We start from the raw sequence: 24905 nt of genomic DNA on the forward strand, positions 1-24905 counted from the left end.
CTAGGATAGACTGTCAAATGATCCTTAAAGGGCTGACAGTGGATCGGCAATGGCAGATATTTATAAATTATATGGGTGAACTTCAACAATTGTATATCCCTGTCTGGAGTAAAAATAAAAAAGGAAAGGTATCTCAACCGTGGCTAACAAGGGAAATTAAGGATAGTGTTAAATGCAAGGAAGAGGCATATAAATTGGCCAGAAAATGCAGCAAAATGAGGACTGGGAGAAATTTCCAATTCAGCATAGGAGGACAAAGGATCTAATTAGGAGGGGGAAAATAAAGTATGAGCGGAAGTTTGCAGGGAACATAAAAACTGACTGCAAAAACTTCTATAGATATGTGAAGAGAAAAAGATTATTGAAGACCAACGTAGGTCCTTTGCAGTCAGAATCAGGTGACGTTATAATGGGGAACAAAGAAATGGCAGACCAATTGAACAAGTATTTTGGATCTGTCTTCAATAAGGAAGACACAAATAACATTCCGGAAATACTAGCAGTTCGAGGGTCTAGCGAAAAGGAGGAACTGAAGGAAATCCTTATTAATCAAGAAATTGTGTTCGGGAAATTGATGGGATTGAAGGCCAATACATCCCGAGGGCCTGATAGGCTGCATCCCAGAGTATTAAGGAAGTGGCCCTAGAAATAGTGAATGCATTGGTGATCATTTTCCAATATTCTTTTGACTCTGGATCAGTTCCTATGTAACACCACTTTTTTAAAAAGTAGGGAGAAGAGAAAACAGGGATTTATAGACTGGTTAGCCTGACATCGGTGGTGGGGAAAATATTGGAATCAATTATTTATGATGAAATAGCAGTGCATTTGGAAAGCAGTGACAGGATCGGTCCAAGTCAGCATGAATTTATGAAAGGGAAATCATGCTTGACAAATCCTCCAGAATTTTTTGATTTTGTAACTAGTAGAGCGGACAAGGGAGAACCAGTGGAGGTGGTGTATTTGGACTTTCAAAAGGCTTTTCACAAGGTCCCACACAAGAGATTAGCGTGCAAAATTAAAGCACATCGTATTGGGGGTAATGTATTGACGTGGATAGAGAACTGGTTGGCAGACAGGAACCAGAGAATCGGAATAAACGGGTCTTTTTCAGAATGGCAGGCAGTGACCAGTGGGGAGCCGCTGGATTCAGTGCTGGGACTCCAGCTATTTACAATATACATCAATGATTTAGATGAATTGAATGTAATATCTCCAAGTTTGCAGATAACTCTAAGCTGGGTGGAGGTGTGAGTTGTGACGAGGATGCTAAGAGGCTGCAGAGTGAATTGCACAGGTTAGGTGAGTGGGTGAATGCATGGCAGATGCAGTATAATGTGGATAAATGTGAGGTTATCCACTTTGTTGGCAAAAACAGGAAGACAGAATATTACCTGAATGGTGACAGATTCGGAAAAGGGGAGGTGCAACGAGATCTGGGAGTCATGGTACATCAGTCATTGAAGTTTGGCACGCAGGTACAGTAGGCGGTGAAGAAGGCAAATGACATGTTGGCCTTCATAGCTAGATGATTTGAATATAGGAGCAGGGAAGTCCTTCTGCAGTTGTACAGAGCCTTGGTGAGGCCACACCTGGAATATTGCATTCAGTTTTGGTCTCCTAATCTGTGGAAGGACGTTCTTGCTATTGAGGGAGTACAGTGAACGTTCACCAGATTAATTTCCAGGATGGCAGAACTGACATATGAGGAGATCAACTGGGCTTGTATCCACTGGAATTTAGAAGAATAAGAGGGGATCTCATAGAAACATATAAAATTCTGATGGGATTGGACAGCTTCGAGGCAGGAAGAATGTTCCCATTGCTGGGGAGTTCCAGAACCAGGGGTAACAGACTAAGAATAAGGGGTAAGCCATTTAGCCCCAAGATGAGGAGAAACTTCTTCACTCAGAGAGTGGTTAACCTGTGGAATACTCTCCCGCAGAAAGTTATTGAGGCCAGTTTGTTAGATATATTCAAAAGGGAGTTAGATATGGCCCTTACGGCCAAAGGGATCAAGCGGTATAGAGAGAAAGCAGGAAATCGGTACTGAGGTTGAATGATCAGACATGATATTGAATGCTGGTGCAGGCTCGAAGGGCCGAATGGCCTGCTCCTGCATCTAATTTCTATGTTACTATGTTTCTATGTTTCTATATACAGTAAATTGGGGCGGAGAATTCGAAACAATCACAACCCTCTTAGTGAAGCAATTCTTCATCTCAGTCTTAAATGGCCCACCCCTCATCCTGAGCATGTGCCATGACTTTAACGATGTCAATCCCAATCAGAATTGTATAGGTTTCAATGGATTAACCTCTCATTCTTCTAAACTCCAGAGAGTATATGCCCAATCTACTCAATCTCTCATTATAGGACAACCGCCTCATTCCAGCAGTCAATCTAATGAACCTTTATTTCACCACGATAAGGCACATGTATCCTTCCTCAGATAAGGCGACCAAAACTGTGCACATTACTCCAGGTGTGGCCTTACCAAACCCCTGTACTATTGGAACAAGACATTCTTACTCTTTTACTACCTTGCCATCTTGCAAGAAAGGCCAACATTTCATTTGCCTTCCTGTATCTGCATGTTAACTTTATGTATTTACATAGAAACATAGAAACATAGATAATAGGTGCAGAAGAAGACCATTCCACCCTTCGAGCCTTCACCACCATTCAATAAGATCATGGCTGATCATTCCCTCAGTACCCCTTTCCTGCTTTCTCTCAATACCCCTTGATACCTTTAGCCGTAAGGGCCATATCTAACTCCCTCTTGAATATATCCAATGAACTGTCATCAACAACTCTCTGCGGTAGGGAATTCCACAGGTTGGCAACCCTCTGAATGAAGAAGTTTCTCCCCATCGCAGTTCTAACTGGCCTACCCCTTATCCAAGACTGTGTCCCCTGGTTCTGGACTTCCCCAACATCGGGAACCTTCTTCCTTCATCTAACCTGTCCAATCCCGTCAGAATCTTATATGGTTCTATGAGATCCCCTCCCATCCTTCTAAGCTCCAATGTATAAAGGCCCAGTTGATCCAGTCTCTCCTCATATGTCAGTCCAGCCATCCCGGGAATTAGTCTGCTGAACCAACGCTGCACTCCCTCAATAGCAAGAACGTCCTGACTCAGATTAGCTCGAGGATCCCTAAATTTCATTGAACACCAATGTTTACTAGTTACTCACCATTTAAAAATTACTCTGTTTTACTGTTCTTCCTACCATAGTAAATAGTCTCACATTTCCCCACATTTTACTTCATCTGTCACCTTATTGCCCATTTAATTCATCTGTCTAAATCCCTTTAATTGCTCTTCGCACCTCACTTCCCCACCGAGCGTTGTATTGTGGACATGGGCGCTGTGAAGGTAGGTTAGGCCAAGGGATATTGTACTTGGCTCAATGTCCAACCGAAACCTTATGGAGACCTCTTGACCCAGGGGTTCATATTCAAAAGCAGTGCAGTCCAAACCTCCCAAATATTAAAGCAAAATATTGCGAATGCTGGAATCTGGAATAAAAACAGGAAATGCTGGAAATCTCAGCGGGTCAGGCAGCATCTGGGGAGAGAAGTACAGTTAGTATTTAGGGTTACCCCGAAACATTAACTCTGCTTTCTCTCCATAGCTGCTGCCCGACCCGCTGAGATTTACAGCATTTTCTGTTTTTATTCCCAAATAATTACCTTGCTTTGGAAATTCAACCATCTTCGATATCTCGGTCTCATCAATGTCTCCGGTAACTTAAGATACTACTGCAAATCGGATTGTGTTGAGCGATATTGGAAGCACGGGGCTGTGCTGTGACTTCCACTTTCCTTCCGATAATACGAACAAACGAACAATGACGGGCAAGTGAAACCCTCTGGTACTTTTAGACTTTTCCATACGACTGTGTTACTTCTTGCATGAAAATAGATACACAAAACAAACCATGTGATCTCCTGCGACAAGCGAAAGAACAGACTGAGAACCCAGACCAATTTGAGAGAAATAACTTGGGCAATTCCTCTGCGACCCATTTACGTGATCGGAACTAGATCCGGAGATTTCTCTGACTCTGAATTCCCTGCAGTACCTGCCTTTTTTAAGAGGTGCTATCTGCTTCAACTAGAAACAGCCACTGTTCATTGCAGTCCTTATTCTCATTCACAACTGGACAAAGTGAGTTCAGGTAATATTATTATTAGTCTGTAAAAATATACAGCAGCAGACTTGTTGGTTTCAGTGTTAGTTTGCTAATATTGAGAATTATATTTTCGTATTCAATTCATAACCATAATAAATGATAGTTAAAGATCCCGTGTAATATGGAAGTAACTAAATTGTTTTAGCTTGTATCATTAGAGCCCGGTAGCCCAGATTTTAACTTACCCGGTGTGGCAGAAATCAGATGGGCCGCCCGATTTGCACCCCGCCCGATGTAATTTTCCAATGCCTCAGAAAGCCTGCAGCCCATGCCCTGGAATGGCCTCCCTCAATCCCTTCATTCTTTCTAAATAATTAAGCTTGAATATTTACAATCAACATTTTGCTTAGTTGCAATATTGAATATAAACATATCATACTTTATTGAATGTTTTGTATTTTCAGGACTTAAGCTGACTGCCTCAGGCGTTTTTAATGCTAGATTTACTTGTTTTCGGCAGATATCAGACGAATAGCTTCAAAGATCACAGTCTTTTGAGAAGGTAGAGCAAGTATTGATCTATCAAAGGCGCGGTAATAATCAATTCAGTTCCCTATCTCAGCTTCCAAGACAGAGTGCTCGAGACGGGAGGCATGAGATATACGTTCAAATAGAACTGCGCGTATCCCTGTCTCTGTTGTAATTCCACCAAGCCTGGACATCATTTGTTAAAAAAGCAAAATGGAATGACATGTATTACTGTCAAGCAACCGAAATGATACAATTATTAGTTATAGGATTCCCATTTAAGGATGGAATAATCACATTTTTGCACAACAAAAGAGTCCAGTCTAGGTAGTTCCTGTACAGCGTTGTGCATGAAGCAAGCTTGGAACAGAGGAAGCATTATTTTCCATGCCACATGAGATTTGAGCGTGTGCACACTATTTATACTGCAACATCTATGTTCAGCTTGGATGGATATAATTTATTTAATTCTATGAAGTCATTACCTATTTAATTGGCTTAATAATTGCAACCAAGGATAATTAATCATAGTCTTCAATGCATCTCTGAATTTCCACTGGGACACTGATAAACAAACCTCTCTGTGCAGGAATTCTAATTCGAATCGTAATATCCCGTTTTTTTCATAATGGTGAGAGGATCAGAATAATTGTTATCTTAATATAAATTCCACATTTATGTAATATAGGAAAATGTCCCTCCATAAATGTGGACAGAAGTAAACGGATAGATTTTCTTCAGTTCTCCATCTCTGTATCAATGTGATTCTCACCATTGTTGTTCCCACGGAGACTCCTTCTCATTTTATTGTCCAGTGCAACGTGTCTAATGGTCAGAATATTGAGCAATAAAATCAAAACAAATGGAACCAACAGGGATAAAATGGTGTCCAACAACAAAAATGCTTCTAATGTGGGAATGCCATAGAAAATTGATTTTGCATAGCATTACCACCTAACTCATAAAAATGGTCTGCAAGTAATCTTTGGCACTTTAAAGGGATTGTTACAAAGATTATCGAAGATTTTTCCTCACTGAACCCGTGAAATTACGTTCACAGGAAGTAACTCCTTTTAAGGAATTACTTCTCATCTTGACCGAGGAGGCAGGTGAGGCATTTTTGTTTCCGGATATTTTTCAGTTCACCAATTGTGCTAAACACAGGAAAAACAAAGCCAATGTGTTCTTATTCAGGCAACACTGGTTACAGTTCAAACAGCTACTCTGGTTATTTTGGAGAGAAGCGATAAATGAAATGGAGAATTAAACCTCCAACAAATGGTCAATTGGGTGAATGACCATTTACGGGCGGAAACAGGACCCTTTTATACCCACAGACATTAGTTTTCGTTGAAGTCAAGGAACAGAAAATGGGGCAGAATATAAATCGGATAGCCAATTATCTTTGTCTCTGTTTAACTTTCATCTAAGAGAAATTCACCCAATCAAGACATTTGGGTAATTTTAACTTCTGGTGACAGAGGAAAATGGGGGATATCGAATTAGTCGCCCATTACACACAACGCCCGATTTTGAATTCATTTCAAGTGGATGGAATACAAATCAGCTGTGACGTCTAATGGGATGTCAATTCAATACCGTCCATTTTACATTGACACTAATGTTATCATAGCTCTTTGGGATAAGCCCGTGTGTCGGCAACTGTGGCATTGTATTCCCACATTCTCGCATTATCGTAGAAATAATAAAATCATTAATAACGACCAATGGGATCATTGCACCAGCTATGCCTTTGGTCCAATTTCAGATTTGATATTTAATTATTTAATTAGTTTTAACCCAATACGCCCAGTGGTGGAGTGACGGGATGGGATCGGTCGCCCCATTATACTCCATTATACTCAAGTGGGGCGGGAAACAAGCGGTCGGTCAATCCGTAAGTTTCCAGCCAGGCATTTTAAAATCTTTTGAAGTGTATTTAACCCTGTGTATAACTAATTCATTTATTTCACATTACTTTGAAATGAACTCAATTGGAAACATTTTTGAAGTTAATTGATCAGGAAGATATTTTCAGCGTATTCTTTTCGGTCAGAATGATACTCCCTGTCTAAAGCACTCGCGTCTTCTGTTGCTTACATTGTTCAGTTTATTATTGTTACATGACGATTATCTGTACAGTTCTTAAACATTATCTCATCCTAATAAAGGGTTTCGATTGAATCTTTGAAATCAAATGAGATGTTGAGCGATGTTGTATTTGTCCAATATTTGTCTGTTTAAGCAGTTATTTGTTGTTAAAGTCATAACAACTCGTCATTTTCAAAGAAGCAATGATACGGTGCAGGCTCGAAGGGCCGAATGGCCTTATCCTGTACCTATTTTCTATGTTTCTAATCGCTGACTTCAGAATCGACAGAGAGATTTCCGAGTCAGTACATTTCACATCATGGCCAACAACCGAAGAGCTGCCAGATCCTGCGGTCCTCCCACTCTCATGCATGGGCTCAGACAATTCCTCATCCTCCCCCCGCCAGAAATCACATTACAGTCCCGATTACTATCAGACTGTATGTTCTGCCTCTGCCGTGCTGCCAAAGGAAAGGCTTCACAAGGGACTGATTCTCGCAATACCCAATTCCCAGTGCGGCCTAAACCGAACCCCCCCCCCCACCTCCCCATCACTCAGTGTTAATTAACCTCAGACCCGCTGCTGCAGCGCCGCAGAACCCGCGGCAAGTACTTTGTGCTTCAGAATCTCAGCACACCTACTGCACAACTGCTGCCATTTAATCCTGGACCCGAGATCCAATTCACTATAACTAAACATCATGTCCCGGCATTACTGAACGTCAGAACGCTGCCATCATTGGCCAGTGTCTAAGCTCACCCATTGCCCTACGGATCTGAAGCCCAGAATGTCATGTAATAAAAAATAACTTACTCACTCATCTTAAATCAGGGGCCGTGACAGTATTGTATTGGTTCTTATTGAAAATACCCCATTTGTAGCTCCAAATAGCATGGCCGGGGTTTTCAATGTGGGTGCTCCCGACTTCTCGTCTCCATTTATTCAATTTAATTGAAGAGGAAACCAGACTGGCGAATTCGGAAAAACGAATCTCCGGGCACATGCTTCCACTGAGTGTGAGCAATTCGACGGGCGATTCCTGTGTGCACATATCATTTCTATTGAAGTACATCTCTTATAGTCGAGGGATGGAATTGATTAATTTTAACTTTGGGCGATTGTGTAAAATGAACGATACCGAATTCGCTCCCTTTGTGTACCGCGCCTGATTGCTCTTTCCATTGAAGGCAATGGAAGGGAAAATTGGGTGGGACGCATAATGGACGTGCAATTGCATAAGACACCTTTTGTACTATTTCCCAAAGTTAATGTACCATTGTGCTTTTTTAAAATTCGGCGAATCCTTTATTTGTGCCAGGTGTCGGTTATTCGTAATTCTTCAACTCATCCCTGAACTTACTAAATTATATTAACCAACCAGAACCAAGCTGCGATGCTAATATTTGGCTCCGAAATAAAATTACATGGCTATCTACAAATGCATCGAAATCCCCACTAAACCGTTTAATATAAAGTTTCAGAATAACTTGTGCTGCCTGACCGGTTATTACATTAGGAATATGTCGGAAACTTTTAGTTTTCTAATTGTTATTTATTTGCTGGTGGTAATTAATGTCTGCACATCAATCACATCAAAACAAGCAAATAATATTATTACACCGACAGCAGGGGTAGTGAGGCAGTCAATACTGCCTGAGATGTATATTAACTAAATATAAGCGGTTTATTCGGAATTCCAACTTTTGCAAGAACAGGACAGTATATGTTTCTATCTGTTATTACTGGCTGTCCTATTTTCGGAGCGAAGCAACATTGTGTTTCAGATTTAGGAACACAAGATATTCTGCTTTCAAAATGAGATCCTATTAAGATCTGAGAAAAAGCTCAAGTTCAGTACCAGTTAAAGTCATTTGAACAAACAGATTAAGACGAGCAATATTTGCTCCTACTAATTATGGAGCAGGACATTTCACGTTCCACAATTGAACTTAAGCTATATCATTATGAACAAATTTTTAAATAAAATATTTTGAAATCTGCACTCCTAACGGAAGCTGAGTTCATTCCATTATAGGTTCACAGATTGCATTAGAAATAACTGCATATTAACAGTAGATAAGCACAACCTCTATTTTAGGTTCATCATATTTTTGTTTGTTAATTTATATTTTTTATAATATCAATATAAGGACGCACCGTTCACAGATACACACAGAAAGTTGTATAAAACTGAGCTGTCCCGCTGTTATGGTGAGATGTTGGATTTCAGATCAACAGGCTATGGGCGGAGGGGAAGGAGACAGGCTCTGGCCTGATATATACCGGGTGCGGGGAAGATAAATGTGGATAACCATCTCAGTAGCCATTCGGAAGGGCTTTGTGAATTCATGTTCGTCAAATTTTAAGGAGTTGGAGGGCAAACAATAGACTTCACGCCCATTGTGTAGCCGTAATTTGGAGCGGGACCCTGTAACACCCCTCCGGTCAATGGGAAGTAGCCCTGCCTGAAGCTAAGTTGTTTTAGACATTTGGCACCGTCCCCTAATGACCATTACATTTTTGGATATTTCACCATTTGTTCACCGATGAATTTTGGTGTGGCTTATATTAAAATGATGATGTACTTTCAGATTGTTCCCAAAGGATTTACGATTCTCACAGCAGCTGTTGCTAGGATTGGGAGAGAGTGTTGGACGAATGACGGGAAGAGTGCCAGTTTTGAATATGAAAGTTAGATTGTCAACTTTGTGCAACTTGAATTCTATTTTCATAAACATTACAAAATTCCTTTCCAAACTTGTTCCCGAAATCTACACCCTCAGATGGAACTGAGTCGCTGATCCCAATCAGGGCGGCAATTTTAGGCATTACAATCTGTCTCAGCACTCTTCGATTATTTTGGGAAATCTTCTCTGCTTCCCTCTCCGAATTGATATTAGCGACTATTCCTAAAATGTGTATGTTGGGAACATTTGATGGGATTTGTTTGCTGTGATTCATTAAGAAAACGAGATTTTTTTGTGTTATAATTTGCATGATTTGAAATAGGAAGGGAAAATATGACTCTAGTTTGACATAGAATCACACAGAATACTCAGCACAGAAATAGGTCATTCGGTCCAACCAGTCCACGCCGGCATTAATGCTCCACTCACACCTCCTCTCATCCTTCCTCATCTATGTCTGTCAGCAGAATCCGCTGTGCGGATCTGAAAAAATCTTATTTGTTTGTTCATATGTGGCATCACTTGTCTTAAACTATCGGCAAAAGTTAATAATATCCCAAGCATATTTTATCACCTACAATATGACATCTAATATTGGGAACAGGTGGCAGCTTCCATTTCCTTTCGAGATTCCTGTTTGCATATATTAGTTGAACAATTTCTGCCCGTTTCCAATGGATGTAGTTTCACTTTAGTTTGTGGATCATTTAACTTTTTTGATTTAATTAGTAATGAAAGTCAGGGGATGCCTGATCACGTTCTTCAATTCCTCTCTGAACTTGCTCTGGGACACTGCATAAATAAACGTGTTTGTGCAAGAACTCAAACACCTCAGCATATACCCAGATTGTTCCGCAATGGTGAAAGAGTCTTTATAAGTTGCTTTCATAAATTGAGTATCTGTAAATTGCACACATATAAACACTATAAAACTTACCATCCATAATAGTATAAAATTGTAAGATAACGTGAACAGTAAAATGATGGATTTCCTTCGGTTCTCCATCTCTGGATCAGTGTGATTCTGAACATTGTTGTTTGCTTGGAGACCACTCCTCACTCTATTGGCCAGTACAATGTGCCTGATGGTCAGGGCATTGAGCAGCACGATCAAAACAAATGGGGCAAATGGGGTTAAAATTGTCTCCAACCACAAATACGTTACCCATAAGGGTGAGATGTAGAAGCTTGATTTTACATAGCAGAACCATGGCACATTGTTAATTATTTTCCGAGGTTCAAATACAAAGTAGATTGGAACATTTTCTAAAACACTGAAGAAACACACCACTGCTATCACCCCAGCTGCAGTTTTATCGGTACAATATTTTGTTCGCAACGTTTGGTTACAAATAGCGATAAATCGATCAAAGGTGAAAGCCACCGTTAGCCAGACAGAGCAATCGATGAAAGAATAACACAGGGTGAGATTGAGACTACAAATCGGAGTATAGCTCAGAAATGAATTTGGGAAATAAGCATCGTTAATCTCATACAGAATCACTTCATTAATCAGGACCATTAGATCAGCCGCTGCCATGGCCACCAGGTAACGGGTGATGCATTTGGAGAGACCGCACTTTCCACGGGAGAGAATGACGATTGTCACCAAATTAGCTGCAAAAAAGTGAACATAAAATTACCAGCTCTCGTTACTCTGAGAGGATGATCAGTCAATAATTATTGGAATAAAAATGAGGGAAAGTTTTTTTGTTACTCAAATCTCTCTCTATTTTTCCCAATCTGGCGGAGAAGCCTAATAATTCAGAAAACTTGCATTTCTTATGGATACATATCGCTAACTTATTTGTAGTTACTTCAGAATAAAAGAATGCTGCAGTGACCGACATGATTGGATTTTTAACTTTCCAGCGGACCAAAAATAGGCTTTTCCGATTGGTGGCCGCAATTGAATCCGCCTGATTTTCATTTCCTCGTGTGTCCTCATTCCTAATATTCCCAATTATGATGCATTGTAGGACTCAGTATCCTGCTTGATATATTCTATCGCTTAATCTTCTGGAGGCAGGTGAAAATTCCAACATGGTGTCCTTGCCGTGTTTGTCTTCAGCAAATGACCAATCAAGGTAGATTGATCAGTGATACTTTGTTTCATGTGGACAATATAATGACAAACAATGCTTTTTGCATTGTGCCACAACCATGCACCGCCAGAATTGTTTACTTCAAAGTAGCCACATAATGATGATGGAGCGTGGGGACTGAGAATGGGCAGAGGGAATTTTGGAGATATATCCGTTATTATTGAAAATGTGGAGGCCGATTTGCGTCAGATGCAAACATTTAAAGCGCATGTCAAATTTAGTTGAATAATAACGTGCAATGGTTATGTACATCAAACGGGGAGCGGGGCTCTGGAAGGAATGACTGCCTTTCTCACATGACCAGAATTGTCTTGGGTGGTAATGCCTGTTGCCTGCTCACTCGATGTCAAGTTACTTAGACCAATGGAGCTGACTGTCGGGAGGGGCATATAACAGGCAGCCCCTGCCATTCCGCCCAAGAATATCCACCCCCAGATAGCTGCTGCTGCATGAATAACCCTCCTTAAATATTTTCTCAACAATTATCTTAAATATATTTTATGCTGTTTATTGGAATCCAAGTGCAATTATTGTCAGAAGCAAAACACTCTGGATGTAGCAAATCTGAAATAATTGCAGAAAATGCTTGACATACTCAGCAGGCCAGGCAGGTTCTGGGGAGAGAGAAACAGAATTAATGTTTCAGGTCGACGACGCTTCGAGAGAACAATTATTGTTTCCCATTTAACGATATAAAACGGTTCTTGGCGTCCAGCCTGAGATGAATATTGTCAAAAACAATGGCTTTTGCTCAGGTCCCAATCTCTGCCAAGATTGCAAACGTAAGCTGTGGGCACTGCAGCTTGTACAAACATAACATTGGAAATCCCTGTGACGGTCTGGACATCCTGGTTCATGATCATATCCCAGTTTATCTCCCGTCAATCTGTCCTTGATGTGTGACACGTTCTTCACTTTGCCCCCGTTTTCGTAAATAATTAACGTTTAAATAAACTCCCAACAGAGGATAAAAGCGTATTATTGATTGAAGTATTTAACCCTTGTTTTATCGGACGGGCCGATAGGACCAGCAACGAAATTAATTTTCAATAGCAAAATACGGCAGATGCTGGAATCTGAAATAAAAACAGATAATTCTGGGAATAGTCAACACGTCAGGCAGCATCTGTGGGCAGATAAACAGAGTTAACGTTTCAGGTCTGTGACCTTTGTCACAACTGGAGAAATTAGAGATGTAACAGATTTTAAGCAAGTTTAGGGGCCGGGAAAGGGGGCGCCGAGGAAAGAACAAAAGGAAAAGTCTGTGATAGTGTGCAAGGCAAGAGAGATTTGATGACAAAAGGTATGCTAGTACAAAACAAAAGGAGATGCTAATTGAACAAGTAATGAAACAAAAGATGAGTCTAGAAGAGGTATAAATGGGAATGGTAAACACATTAACAGCTCCCTTGTGAAAAAGTAGGGGAAGAGGCTGTAATGTGAAGTTGTTGAGCTCGATGTTGTGAGCGCGGGAGAATCTCTTTTATTTCTCCTGGATTCACAATATATAACAATACATTCATTTCCCTTTTTTTGAACAACCTCCGGGAATCCATTTAAGAATTGCTGTTTTGGCTACTCCATCCGATACAAATAATTGTCCCAGCAGCAGAACTACAAGAATGTCAATCACGGCCAAGGCATCGCCACTAAATAGCTGAACTTAAATAGTCAGAATAAGTGGAGCTTCCTCTCAGGTTGTTACATTAACAATACGACAGAACCTTGGAGCCATTTTGAGTTGTTTCTTTGATGCCGGTAGCTATAGTCTGCAAATAAAACACATCAACACAAACAGATCATATCATTATAGCGCCAGCAGGGAAGCACAGTAAAGGTGAGCATTAACTGAGTATAAGCGGCTTACCAGGAAGACCAACTATTGCAAGAATCGGATAGTACATTTTTTCTATCTGTATGATTACCGGCTGTCCCATATTCGGAGAGAAGCGACGTTGCCAGTTAGTGCTGTGGACAGGCAGAAATTCTGCTTTCAAAATAAGCTCGTATTTATACCTAAGGGAAACCTGGTGACACATGAGCATTGCACAATAATTGGGATTGTTTACAGTCACTTGAACAAACAGATTAAAACGAGTCTTATTCACTCATACTGATTATGGGTATTTTGAAATGGTATTGTGCATTGAAAGATTAAGGACTCTAGAACATTACTTTTATCATATGGTCAAAACAAAATATTGCGACATCTCCATTCCTGCAGTTATGGTTCAAGACTCCTGAAGCTGAGGATATTTATTTATAGATTCATGCGAGGCATTTGATGGAACAATTGTGCATAATTGTGATGGAATAGCTTTCTTTAGATCTTAGTTACGTCAATAATGTTCTCTATCTTCTTTAATCATCATAAGCAGTACCTCGGAGTCGAGGATGACTTGCATCCACACCAAAGATGAATTCTGAAGTGCCTCAAGAGTCCAATGTGGGACCTACAGTCTCTGTCACAGGTGGGGCAGATGGTGGTTGAAGGAACGGGTGGGTTGGGTACCTCGGTTGCTGTGCACTCTTTCCGTTTTCGACGCTTTGTTCAGCTTACTCTCGGTGAAGAGACTCGTGGTGTTCAGCGCCTTTGTGGATGCTTTTTCACCACTTTGGGCAGTCTTGGGCCAGGGATTCCCAGGAGTCGGTCGGGATGTAACATTTTTTGAGGGAGGCTTTGAGGGTGTCCTTGAAGCATTTCTGCTGCCCACCTGGCGCTCGCTTGTCATGGAGCTCTGAGTAGAGCACTTGTTTTGGGAGTCTCTTGTCAGGCATGGAGACTATGTGGCCTGTCCAATGAGCTGATCGAACGTAATCAGTGCTTCGATGCTGGGGATGTTAGCCTGAGTGAGAACACTGACGTTGGTGAGCCTATCCTGCCAATGGATTTGCAGGATCTTGCGGAGGCAGCATTGGTGGTACTTCTCCAGAGTTTTGAGGTGCCTGCTGTACATAGTCCATGTGTCTGAGCCATATAGGAGGGCGGGTTACACCACTGCTCTGTAGACGATGCACTTGGTGCAGGGTTTGAGGACCTGGTCTTCAAACATTCTCTTCCTCAGGCGATGAAGGCCCAACTGGCACACAGTCGTTGATGTCTGCCCTTATTGACAGTAGGCTCTCAAGGTATGGGAAATGGTCCTCGTTGTCCAAGGCCTCTTCGTGGGGTGGGGTTTGCAGTGCTGTGTGGTGGGGACAGGTTGGTAGAGGACCTTTGTCTTACGGATGTTTAATGTAAGGCCCATACTCTCATACACCTCAGTGACGTTGTTGATGATGGCATGGAATTTGGTCTCCAAGCGTCGTGTGCATATTCTAATTTGATGATGGACGATGGGACGACTTTGGATCTGACCTGGAGGTGGTGGAGGCTGAACAGATGACTGTTTGTCCTGTAATTTAGCTCCACTTGAGCGGGGAGCTTGCTGAGCGTGAGATGGAGCATTGCAGCAAGGAAGATCGAGAAAAGCGTTGGTGCGATGACACAACCCTGCTTGACCGCAGTCCAAATATGAAATGGGTCTGTGATGGATCCATTGGTCAGGATCACGGCGTGTATGTCATCGTGGAACAGGTGGAGTATGGTGACAAACTTTTGAGGGCAGCTGAATCCGTTAAGGACACTCCATAATCCCTCACAGTTGAGTGTCGAAAACTTTTGTGAGGTCAAAGAAGGCCATGAGCAATGGTTGATGCTGTTCCCTGCATTTCTCTTGTATCTGCCGCTTGGTGCAGATCATGTCCATTGTGCCCCTTAGTGGGCAGAATCCGCATTGTGACTCTGTGAAGAGCTCTTCAGCCACAGGAACAAGGCGATTCAGTAGGATTATTGCTATGACTTTCCCGGTGGTCGACAGCAGGGAGATTCCTCTGTAGTTACCGTAGTCGGACGTATCACCTTTCTTGAAGATGGGCACGATTACAGCGCCTCTGATATCTCCTGGCATAATCTCCTCCTTCCAGATAAGAGAGATGAGGTCATGGATCCAAACCAGTAGTGCTTCTCTGCCATTTTTCAGTGCTTCGGCAGGGATTCCATCTGCTCCTGATGACTAGATGCTTTTCAGTTGTCGGATGGCCTTTTCAACCTCGTGGTTGAGTTGAGATGGTGGCAGGTAGCATGCTGTGGATTAGAATCGAGGACACTCACGTCGAAGGCAGAGTCTCTGTTGAGGAGATCCTCAAAGTGCTCATTCCAGCACTGTCTAACTCTCAGTCCTTCATGAGCATTTCTCCATTCTTTTCCAGTAGTGGGGTAGGGCTTTGGGTGCTTGGGCCGTAGGTCATCTTGACTGCGCTGACGAATCCTGACATATCATGGTTGTCAGCTAGCTGCTGGATTTCTTGAGCTTCTCCATCCACCATCTGTTCTTTAGGTTGTGGATTTTCCGTTGGACCTCAGTCTTCAGACATCTGTAGAGCTGCTTTCTTGCCCTCGTGTTGTGTTGCTGCTTCCAGTCCAACAATGCCTTGCGCTTGCAGCATGTTAAATCCTGGATCTCCTGGTTGTTCTCGTCAAACCAGTCTTGGTGTTTTCTGGTCGACTGACTGAGTGTCACTTCATTGGTGCTAATTCTGGAAGCCTTGACGTTAGACCAGGTGCTGTAGATACACTGCATCTCTGGGTCACTGGGAGTCATCAGGTTGGTAGTGAGGCACTGGCAGAATATGTCTTTCTTAGCAGGATCTGTGAGTGCTCCGTCATTGATGTTCCAGCAGCATTTTGCTGTGGTATTGTTTCATTGCAGTTGATGTTTTGGGGCAATGTTGATGGAAACAACAGAGTGAATTAGGCGGTGGTCTGTCCAGCAGTCTTCAGCTCCTGTTATGGCGCATGTGATGTGCACATCTTTGTGGTCCCTCGCACAGATGATGATGTAATCTGACAGATGCCAGTGCTTAGAGTGAGGGACCATAATGTTGCCATAATGCTTTATATTTGTCCTTCTGATGGAACAGGGTTTTGATTATGACGAGGTCATGTTATAGGGATTTCGTCAGGAGGAGGTTGCCATTGGAGTTGGCTTTCCCTACCCCCTCTCTGCCGATCACTCCTCCACAGAGGTTAGTGTCCTTTCCAACTCTGGCGTTGAAGTCACCAAGGAGGATCAGCTTCTCGCACATTGGGACTTGGGACAGGGATTGTTCGAGGCTGGAGTAGAATTCCTTTTTTGTCTCATCTGTAGCTTCCAGTGTTGTGGCGTATGTGCTGAGGACTGTCGTGCACTGGTTCAAGGCTAGAGTGAGCTGAGGAGTCATGAAGCATTCTGGGAGTCTCTGAGCTGGACCACTAGCTCGATTTTTACAGTGAAGCTAACCCCATGGTGGCAACGTTCTTCTTATGGTTTGCCTTTCCAGACGAAAATGTAGCCACCACCTTGTTCTTTGAGCTGTTTTTCCCCTGCTCACCGGGTCCCATTAAGGGCAGTGATGCCAATGTCGATGCACCCAAGTTCACAGGCAATGATAGCAGTGCAGCATTCCGGTCTTTTGCAGTTAGGATTGCCCATGAGGGTCCTGACGTTCCAGGTCCTGAACTTCATTTTAATGTGTGGAAGATGCCTGTGCATGAATTATTTTAACATGCGGTGGCCGTTGCACACCAGCTACCACACGCACTGGACTGAGCACGGTCTTGTTTCAGTGGCAATGTGATCCAACGTGACTGGAGACATTGCACTCTGTACAGGCCTAGTTCATACACACACGCATACTCCTACTGTCATCTGACCCGCTGCTGGTCTACACTGCACCATTCCTGGGCCATGACCCTATTGCTCACCGCTTCCGATCTCCTGGCCTCCAACCTCCAGGCCACCACCTGCCCTCCAATCTCTGGGCTTTCGCTGTTCTCCGACCTCCTGCTGCCTCCGACCTCGCTTTCCTCCGACCTCCTGCTGCGCTCCGACCTCGGGGCTCCCACTGTTTTCTGACCTCCCGCTGCCCTCCGACCTCCCGCTGCCCTCCGATCTCTGTGCTCTCGCTAGCTTTCAACCTCCCGCTGTCCTCTGACCTCCCCCTGTTCTACGACCACCCGCTGTCCGCCGACCTCCCACTGCCCTCCATCCTCCGGGCTCCCCCTGTCCTCCGACCACCTGCTGTCCTCCGATCTCCTGATGTCCTCTGACCTCTCACTGTCCTCCGGCCTCCCGTTGCCCTCCGACCTCTCATTGTCCTCCGACCTCCCACTGTCCTCCGACCTCTCACTATCCTCCATCCTCCGTGCTTCCCATGTCCTCCGACCTCCCACTGTCCTCCGACCTCTCATTGTCCTCCGACCTCCCACTGTCCTCCGACCTTCCACTGTCCTCCGACCTCCCACTATCCTCCGACCTCTCATTGTCCTCCGACCTCCCATTATCCTCCGACCTCTCACTATCCTCCATCCTCCGGGCTCCCCCTGTCCTCCGACCTCTCACTATCCTCCGACCTCCCACTGTCCTCCAACCTCCCGCTGTCCTCCATCCTCCGGGCTCCCGCTGTCCTCCAACCTCCCGCTGTCCTCCGACCTCTCATTGTCCTCCGACCTCCCACTGTCCTCCGACCTCCCACTGTCCTCCGACCTCCCACTATCCTCCGACCTCTCATTGTCCTCCGACCTCCCATTATCCTCCGACCTCTCACTATCCTCCATCCTCCGGGCTCCCCCTGTCCTCCGACCTCTCACTATCCTCCGACCTCCCACTGTCCTCCAACCTCCCGCTGTCCTCCATCCTCCGGGCTCCCGCTGTCCTCCGACCTCCCGCTGTCCTCCGACCTCCCACTGTCCTCCGACCTCCCACTGTCCTCCAACCTCTCACTATCCTCCATCCTCCGGGCTCCCCTTGTCCTCCGACCTCCCACTATCCTCCGACCTCCCACTGTCCTCCGACCTCTCACTATCCTTCATCCTCCGGGCTCCCCCTGTCCTCCGACCTCTCACTGTCCTCCGACCTCTCACTGTCCTCCGACCACCTGCTGTCCTCCGATCTCTTGTTATCCTCCAACCTTCCACTGTTCTCCGACCTCCCATTGCCCTCCCACCCCTCACTGTCCTCCTACCACCCGTTGTCCTAAGACCTCCCACTGTCCTCCGATCTCCCGCTGTCCTCCATCCTCCAGGCTCCCCCTGTCCTCTGACCTCCCGCTATCCTCCGACCTCCCACTGTCCTCTGACCTCCCACTGTCCTCCGACCTCCCGCTGTCCTCTGACCTCCCGCTGTCCTCCATCCTTTGGGCTTCCACTGTCCTCCGACCTCCCGCTGTTGGTGCGCTGGAGCTCTCCTCCTTTATAGCTCCCGCTCAGCTCCTGCTCCGCTGCTGTTTCCCCTCAGGTCGGCTCCTGCCGATGGCGCAATGGGTCCTGGAGCTCTCCTTTATAGCTCCCACTCTGCTGCTGTTTGCACTGGTCAGCTCCTGTAATTTTATAACTATATATAACATATTAAGGTCCTCAGTGCAACAGGTGAGAGCGAAGAGCATTCAGATACACACAGAAAGTGATACAGTGAGTTGTATACAGCTGATCAGCCCCACAGAAAATCAGCAGGTTAAGATTTCTGGAAGTATTAACAGACCTTGCGCAGAGCTGAAAGAGGGATTAACAGTTAGATGGACATTTGTCCCCTCGAATGAATAAACCCTCTACAATGCTTAGCCGCATATGATCATGACATTTCTTTTAAATTCTATTATTCCATAGTAGTAATGACGTTAACTTTGCAGATCATAAGAACATAAGAATATAAGAAATAGGAGCAGGAGCAGGCCATTTGGCCTCTCAATAAGATCATGGCTGATCTCGTCATGGATTCAGCTGCACTTCCCTGTCCGTCATCAGTAAGTATAAAAATATGCATCATGTAATATTTAAAGGGAATTCTATGTATTTGTGCGTGCCTTTGTTTGAAAATTAATTGAGCAGAAAAGTAACCATTTGTGTGTTGAGGAGCAGAGTCTGGTTGGAAGGTGAATACACATGAATTGACATTCGGTGATTTTAATCTGCCTGTTTGGTGAACAGTTAAAGCAACTCTTATTGAAAGGGGCAACTATTTAAATACATCAAAACAATGCCTCATAAATTCTGAACTCTGCCAACATTCCATTTTGTTGAATTCAAGGGATTCACTGTTTACTGAAGATATTCGACTACACACATCACATCTCAGGTTTTTCATGGCTTTCGTTCTGACTGTCGATCTGAAATGCTGGACACAAACGGAAGAGAAAGAAATGGTTGGGCCAGTGCAGAAGTGGAAAATATCATCTCTTGTAGACTCTGTTTTAAATCCAGGGATGGAAAGTGAGTGGCACGAGTGTCTAGGAGCGTCAGTAGGCAGTCTTCGCAAATTTTATGGTATGGTAGCATCGTGGTTATTTTACTGGAATAGTAATTCAGATCCCTGGTCTAATGATCGAGGGATGTGAGGTCAAAACCCACCATGGCAGCTGGGGAATTTAAATGCAGTTAATTAAATAAATCTGGAATAAAAGCTTGTATCAGTAATGGAGACCATGAAAGTATCTTATAGTCAGAAAAACACATCTGGTTCAATAATGTCCTTTCGGGAATAAAATCTGCTGACATTACCTGTTATGGCCTATATGTGTCTCCAGACCCACAACAATGTGGTTTTTGCTTAGCTGTACTCTGAAATGGTCTAGAAAGCGACCACTTCCTGGTGATGTCCTGTCGCACCGACAGAAGAGACCCACCAGAGGTGGCGGCAAAGTGTTACTCAGCCATGTGGGAGTGGCCCTTGTGGGACTCGCATTGACTCTGGACCCCATGAAGAGAAAGCAGGAATGGGCTACTGAAGTTGTATGATCAGCCATGATCATATTGAATGGTGGTGCCGGCTCGAAGGGCCGAATGGCCGACTCCTGCACCTATTTTCTATGTTTCTATGTTTCTAAGATGTATGGCTTCATGTTAAGCATGACCAATGAAACCTCAAGCTGATTAATAGTTCCTGCCCTTTTTGCTGATGAATCAGTACTCCTCCATGTTAAACACCACTTGGAAGAAGCAGTGAGGGTTAGAAACATAGAAACATAGAAAAGTAGGCCATTCAGCCCTTCGATCCTGCACCGCCATTCAATAAGATCATGGCTGATCATTCCTTCAGTACCCCTTTCCTGCTTTCTCTCAATACACCTTGATCCCCTTAACCGTAAGAGCCATATCTAACTCCCTCTTGAATATATCCAGTGAACTGGCATCAACAACTCTCTGCGGTAGAGAATTCTACAGCTTAACAACCCTCTGAGTGAAGAAGTTTCTCCTCATCTCAGTCCTAAATGGCCTACCCCTTATCCTAAAACTATGTCCCCTGGTTCTGGACTTCCCCAACATCGGGAACATTTTTCTCGCATCTAACCTGTCCAGTCCCGTCAGAATCTGATATGTTTCTGTGAGATCCCCTCTCATCCTTCTAAGCTCCAGTGAATAAAGGCCCAGTTGATCCAGTCTCTCCTCATATGACAGCCCAGCCATCCCTGGAATCAGTCCAGTGAACCTTCACTGCACTCCCTCAACAGCAAGAACGTCCTTTCTCAGACTAGGAGACCAAAACTGAAGACAATATTCCAGGTGAGGCATCACTAAGGCCATGTACAACTGCAGTAAGACCTCCCTGCTTCGATATTCAAATCCCCTAGCTATGAAGGCTAACATACCATTTGCCTTCTTTACCGCCTGCTGTACCTGCGTGCCCACTTTCAGTGACTGGTGAACCATGACATCCAGGTCTCGTTGCGCCTCCCCTTTTCCTAGTCTGCCGCCATTCAGATAATATTCTGCCTTCGTGTTTTTGCCCCAAAAATGGATAACCTCATATTTATCCACATTATACTGCAGCTGCCATGAATTTTCCCACTCACCTTGCCTGTCCAAGTCACCCTGCAGCCTCTTAGCATCCTCCTCACAACTCACACCACCACCCAGTTTAGTATCATCTGCAAACTTGGAGATATTGCACTCTATTCCTTCATCCAAATCGTTAATGCATATTGTAAAGAGCTGGGATCGCAGCTGGGATCGCAGCACTGAGCCCTGCGGCACTCCACTAGTCACTGCCTGCCATTCTGAAAAGGACCCGTTTATCCCGACTCTCTGCTTCCTGTCTGCCAACCAGTTCTCTATCTATGTCAGTATATTTCCCCCAATACCACGTGCTTTGATTTTGCACACCAATCTCTTGTGCGGCACCTTATCAAAAGCCTTCTGAAAGTCCAAATACACCACATCCACTGGTTTTCCCTTGTCCACTCTGCTAGTTACATCCTCATAAAATTCCAGAAGCTTCGTCAAGCATGATTTCCCTTTCATAAATCCATGCTGACTTGATCCGATCTTGTCACTGCTATCCAAATGCGCTGCTATTTTGTCTTTCATGATCGATTCCAATATTTTCCCCACTACTGATGTCAAGCTAACCGATCTATAATTACCCGTTTTCTCTCTCCCTCCTTTTTAAAAAAAGTGGTGTTACATTAGCTACCCTCCAGTCCATGGGGACTGATCCAGAGTCGATAGACTGTTGGAAAATGATCACCATTGCATCCACTATTTCTAGGGTCACTTCCTTGAGCACTCTGGGGTGCAGACTATCAGACCCCGGGGATTTATTGTCCTTCAATCCCATCAATTTCCCTAACACAATTTCCCGCCTAATAAGGATATCCTTAGTTCCTCCTTTTCACTGGAGCCACTGTCCCCTAGTACCTTTGGAAGGTTATTTGTATCTTCCTTCGTGAAGACAGAACCAAAGTATTGGTTCAATTGGTCTGCTATTTCTTTGTTCCCTACTATAATTTCACTTGAATCCGACTGCAAGGGACCTGCGTTTGTCTTCACTAATCTTTTTCTCCTCACATAGTTATAGACGCTTTGGCAGTCAGTTTTTATATTCCCTGCAAGATTCCTCTCATACTCTATTTTCCCCCTCTTAATTAAACCCTTACTCCTCCTCTGTTGAATACTAAATTTTTCCCAGTCCTCAGGTTTGTTGCTTTTTCTAGCCAATTTATATGCCTCTTCCTTGGCTTTAACACTATCCATAATTTCATTTGTTAGCCATGGTTGAGCCACCTTCCCCGTTTTATTTTTACTCCAGACAGGGATGTACATTTGCTGAAGTTCATCCATGTGATTTTTAAATGTTTGCCATTGCTTATCCACTGTCAACTCTTTTAGTTTTGTTTGCCAGTCGATTCTACTCAATTCACGCCTCATACCGTCGAAGTTACCATTCCTTTAGTTCAGGACCCTAGTTTCCGAATTAACTTTGTCGCTCTCCATCTTAATAAGGAATTCTACCATATTATGGTCACTTTCCCCCAAGGGGCCTCACACAACAAGATTGCTAATTAGTCCCTTCTCATTACACAATACCCAGTCTTGGATGGCCAGCTCCCTGCTTGGTTCCTCGACATATTGGTCAAGAAAATCATCCCTAATACACTCCAGGAAATCCTCCTCCACTACAGTACTACCAGTTTGGTTAGCCCAATCAATGTGTAGATTAAAGTCGCCGATGATTACTGCTGTACCTTTATTGCACACATCCCTTATTTCTTGTTTGATGCTGTCCCCAACTTCACTACTACTATTTGGTGGTCTATACACAACACCCACTCGCGTTTTCTGCCTTTTGGAATTCCACAGCTCCACCATACCGATTCCACAGCATCCAGGCTAATATCCTTCCTTACAATTGCATTGATTTCATCTTTAACCAGCAACGCCACCCCGCATCCCTTTCCTTTCTGTCTATCCTTCCTAATTACTGAATGTTGAGTTCCCAGCCTTGGTCACCCTGGAGCCATGTCGCCGTGATGCCATTCACATCATACCCGTAAACTGCTATCTGCGCAGTTAATTCGTCCACCTTATTCTGAATACTCCTCGCATTGAGGCACAGAGCCTTCAGGCTTGTCTTTTTAACACACTTTAATCTTTTAGAATTATGCTGTAAAGTGGCTCTTTTTGTTTTTTGCCTTGGGTTTCTCTGCCCTCCACTTTTACTATTATCCTTTCTATATTTTGCTTCTGACTCCATTTTATTCCCCTCTGTCTCCCTGCATAGGTTCCCATCCCCCTGCCAAATTAGTTTAAATCCTCCCAAACAGCACAAGCAAACAGTCCCCCTAGGACATTAGTTCTGATCCTGCCCAGGTGCAGGCCATCCGGTTTGTACTGGTCCCACCTCCCCCAGAACCGGTTACAATGTCCCAGGATTTTGAATTCCTCTCCTCAGCACCACTGCGCAAGCCACATATTCATCTGAGCTATCCTGCCTTTCCTACTCTGACTAGCACGTGGCACTGGTAGCAATTCTGAGATTACTACTTTTGATGTCATACTTTTTAACTTAACTCCTAGCACCCTAAATTCGCCTCGTAGGACCTCATCCCATTTTTTACCTATTTCGTTGGTACCTATATGCACCATGACAACTGACTGTTCACCCTTCCTTTCCAGAATGTCCTGCACCCGCTCCGAGAAATCCTTGACCCTTGCACAAGGGAGGCAACATACCATCCTGGAGTTTCGGTTGCGGCCACAGAAACGCCTATCTATTCCCCTTACAATCGAATCCCCTATCACTATTGCTCTACCACTCTTTTTCCTGCCCTCCTGTGCAGCAGAGCCTGTCACGGTGCCATGAACCCGGCAGCTGCTGCTCTCCCCTGATGAGTTATCCCCCTCGCCAGTACCCAAAGTAGTGTATCTGTTTTGCAGGGGGATGACCGCAGCGGACCCCTGCACTACCTTTCTTGCACTGCTCTTACTGTTGGTCTTCCATTCCCTATCTGGCTGTGTACCCTTTACCGGTGGTAAGACCAACTCACTAAATGTGCTATTCACATCATTCTCAGCATCGTGCATGCTCCAGAGTGAATGCACAGAATGTACTTTGCGTAGGGCGACATCAATGCCCATCACCAAGATTGGCTGAGTAGCACCATTACTGGCCGAGATATAGATGCCAACCTGGGAGGCGACAGGTGGTGTGAGTACCAACACGAGGGAAAAACCTAGTTGACCTCGTCCTCACCAATCAACCTTTCACAGATGCATCTTTTCATGACAGTATTGGAAGGAGTGACCACCACACAGTACTTGTGGAGACCAAATCCTGTCTTCACACTGAGGACACCCTTCCTTGTGCTGTGCGGCACTACCAATTGATAAATGGGATAGTTACAGAACAGATCTACCAGCTAAAAACTGGGCACAAATGAGGCACCGTGGGATTCAAGCAGCAGCAGAATTGTGCTCAACCACAAACTGTAACCTCATGGCCCGGCATATCCATCACTCTACAATTACCATCATGCCAGGTGGCCAACCGTGGTTCA

General features: G+C 44.1%; 1 protein-coding gene and 1 pseudogene across 1 annotated transcript; both read right to left on the reverse strand.

The window, feature by feature from the left end:
• LOC139230203 (zinc-binding protein A33-like) overlaps nt 1-24905 on the reverse strand; it is a 650536-nt pseudogene that overhangs the window by 575766 nt on the left and 49865 nt on the right.
• LOC139230581 (probable G-protein coupled receptor 139) lies at nt 10172-13492 on the reverse strand. Its single transcript, XM_070862406.1, has 2 exons — nt 13423-13492; nt 10172-11067 (listed from the first exon to the last, which is right to left on the reverse strand). The coding sequence occupies exons 1-2, from the start codon at nt 13490-13492 to the stop codon at nt 10172-10174; spliced, it is 966 nt and encodes a 321-aa protein (XP_070718507.1).

This window comes from Pristiophorus japonicus, chromosome 19 (genome assembly GCF_044704955.1).
Source record: "Pristiophorus japonicus isolate sPriJap1 chromosome 19, sPriJap1.hap1, whole genome shotgun sequence".
Lineage (NCBI taxonomy): Eukaryota > Metazoa > Chordata > Chondrichthyes > Pristiophoridae > Pristiophorus > Pristiophorus japonicus.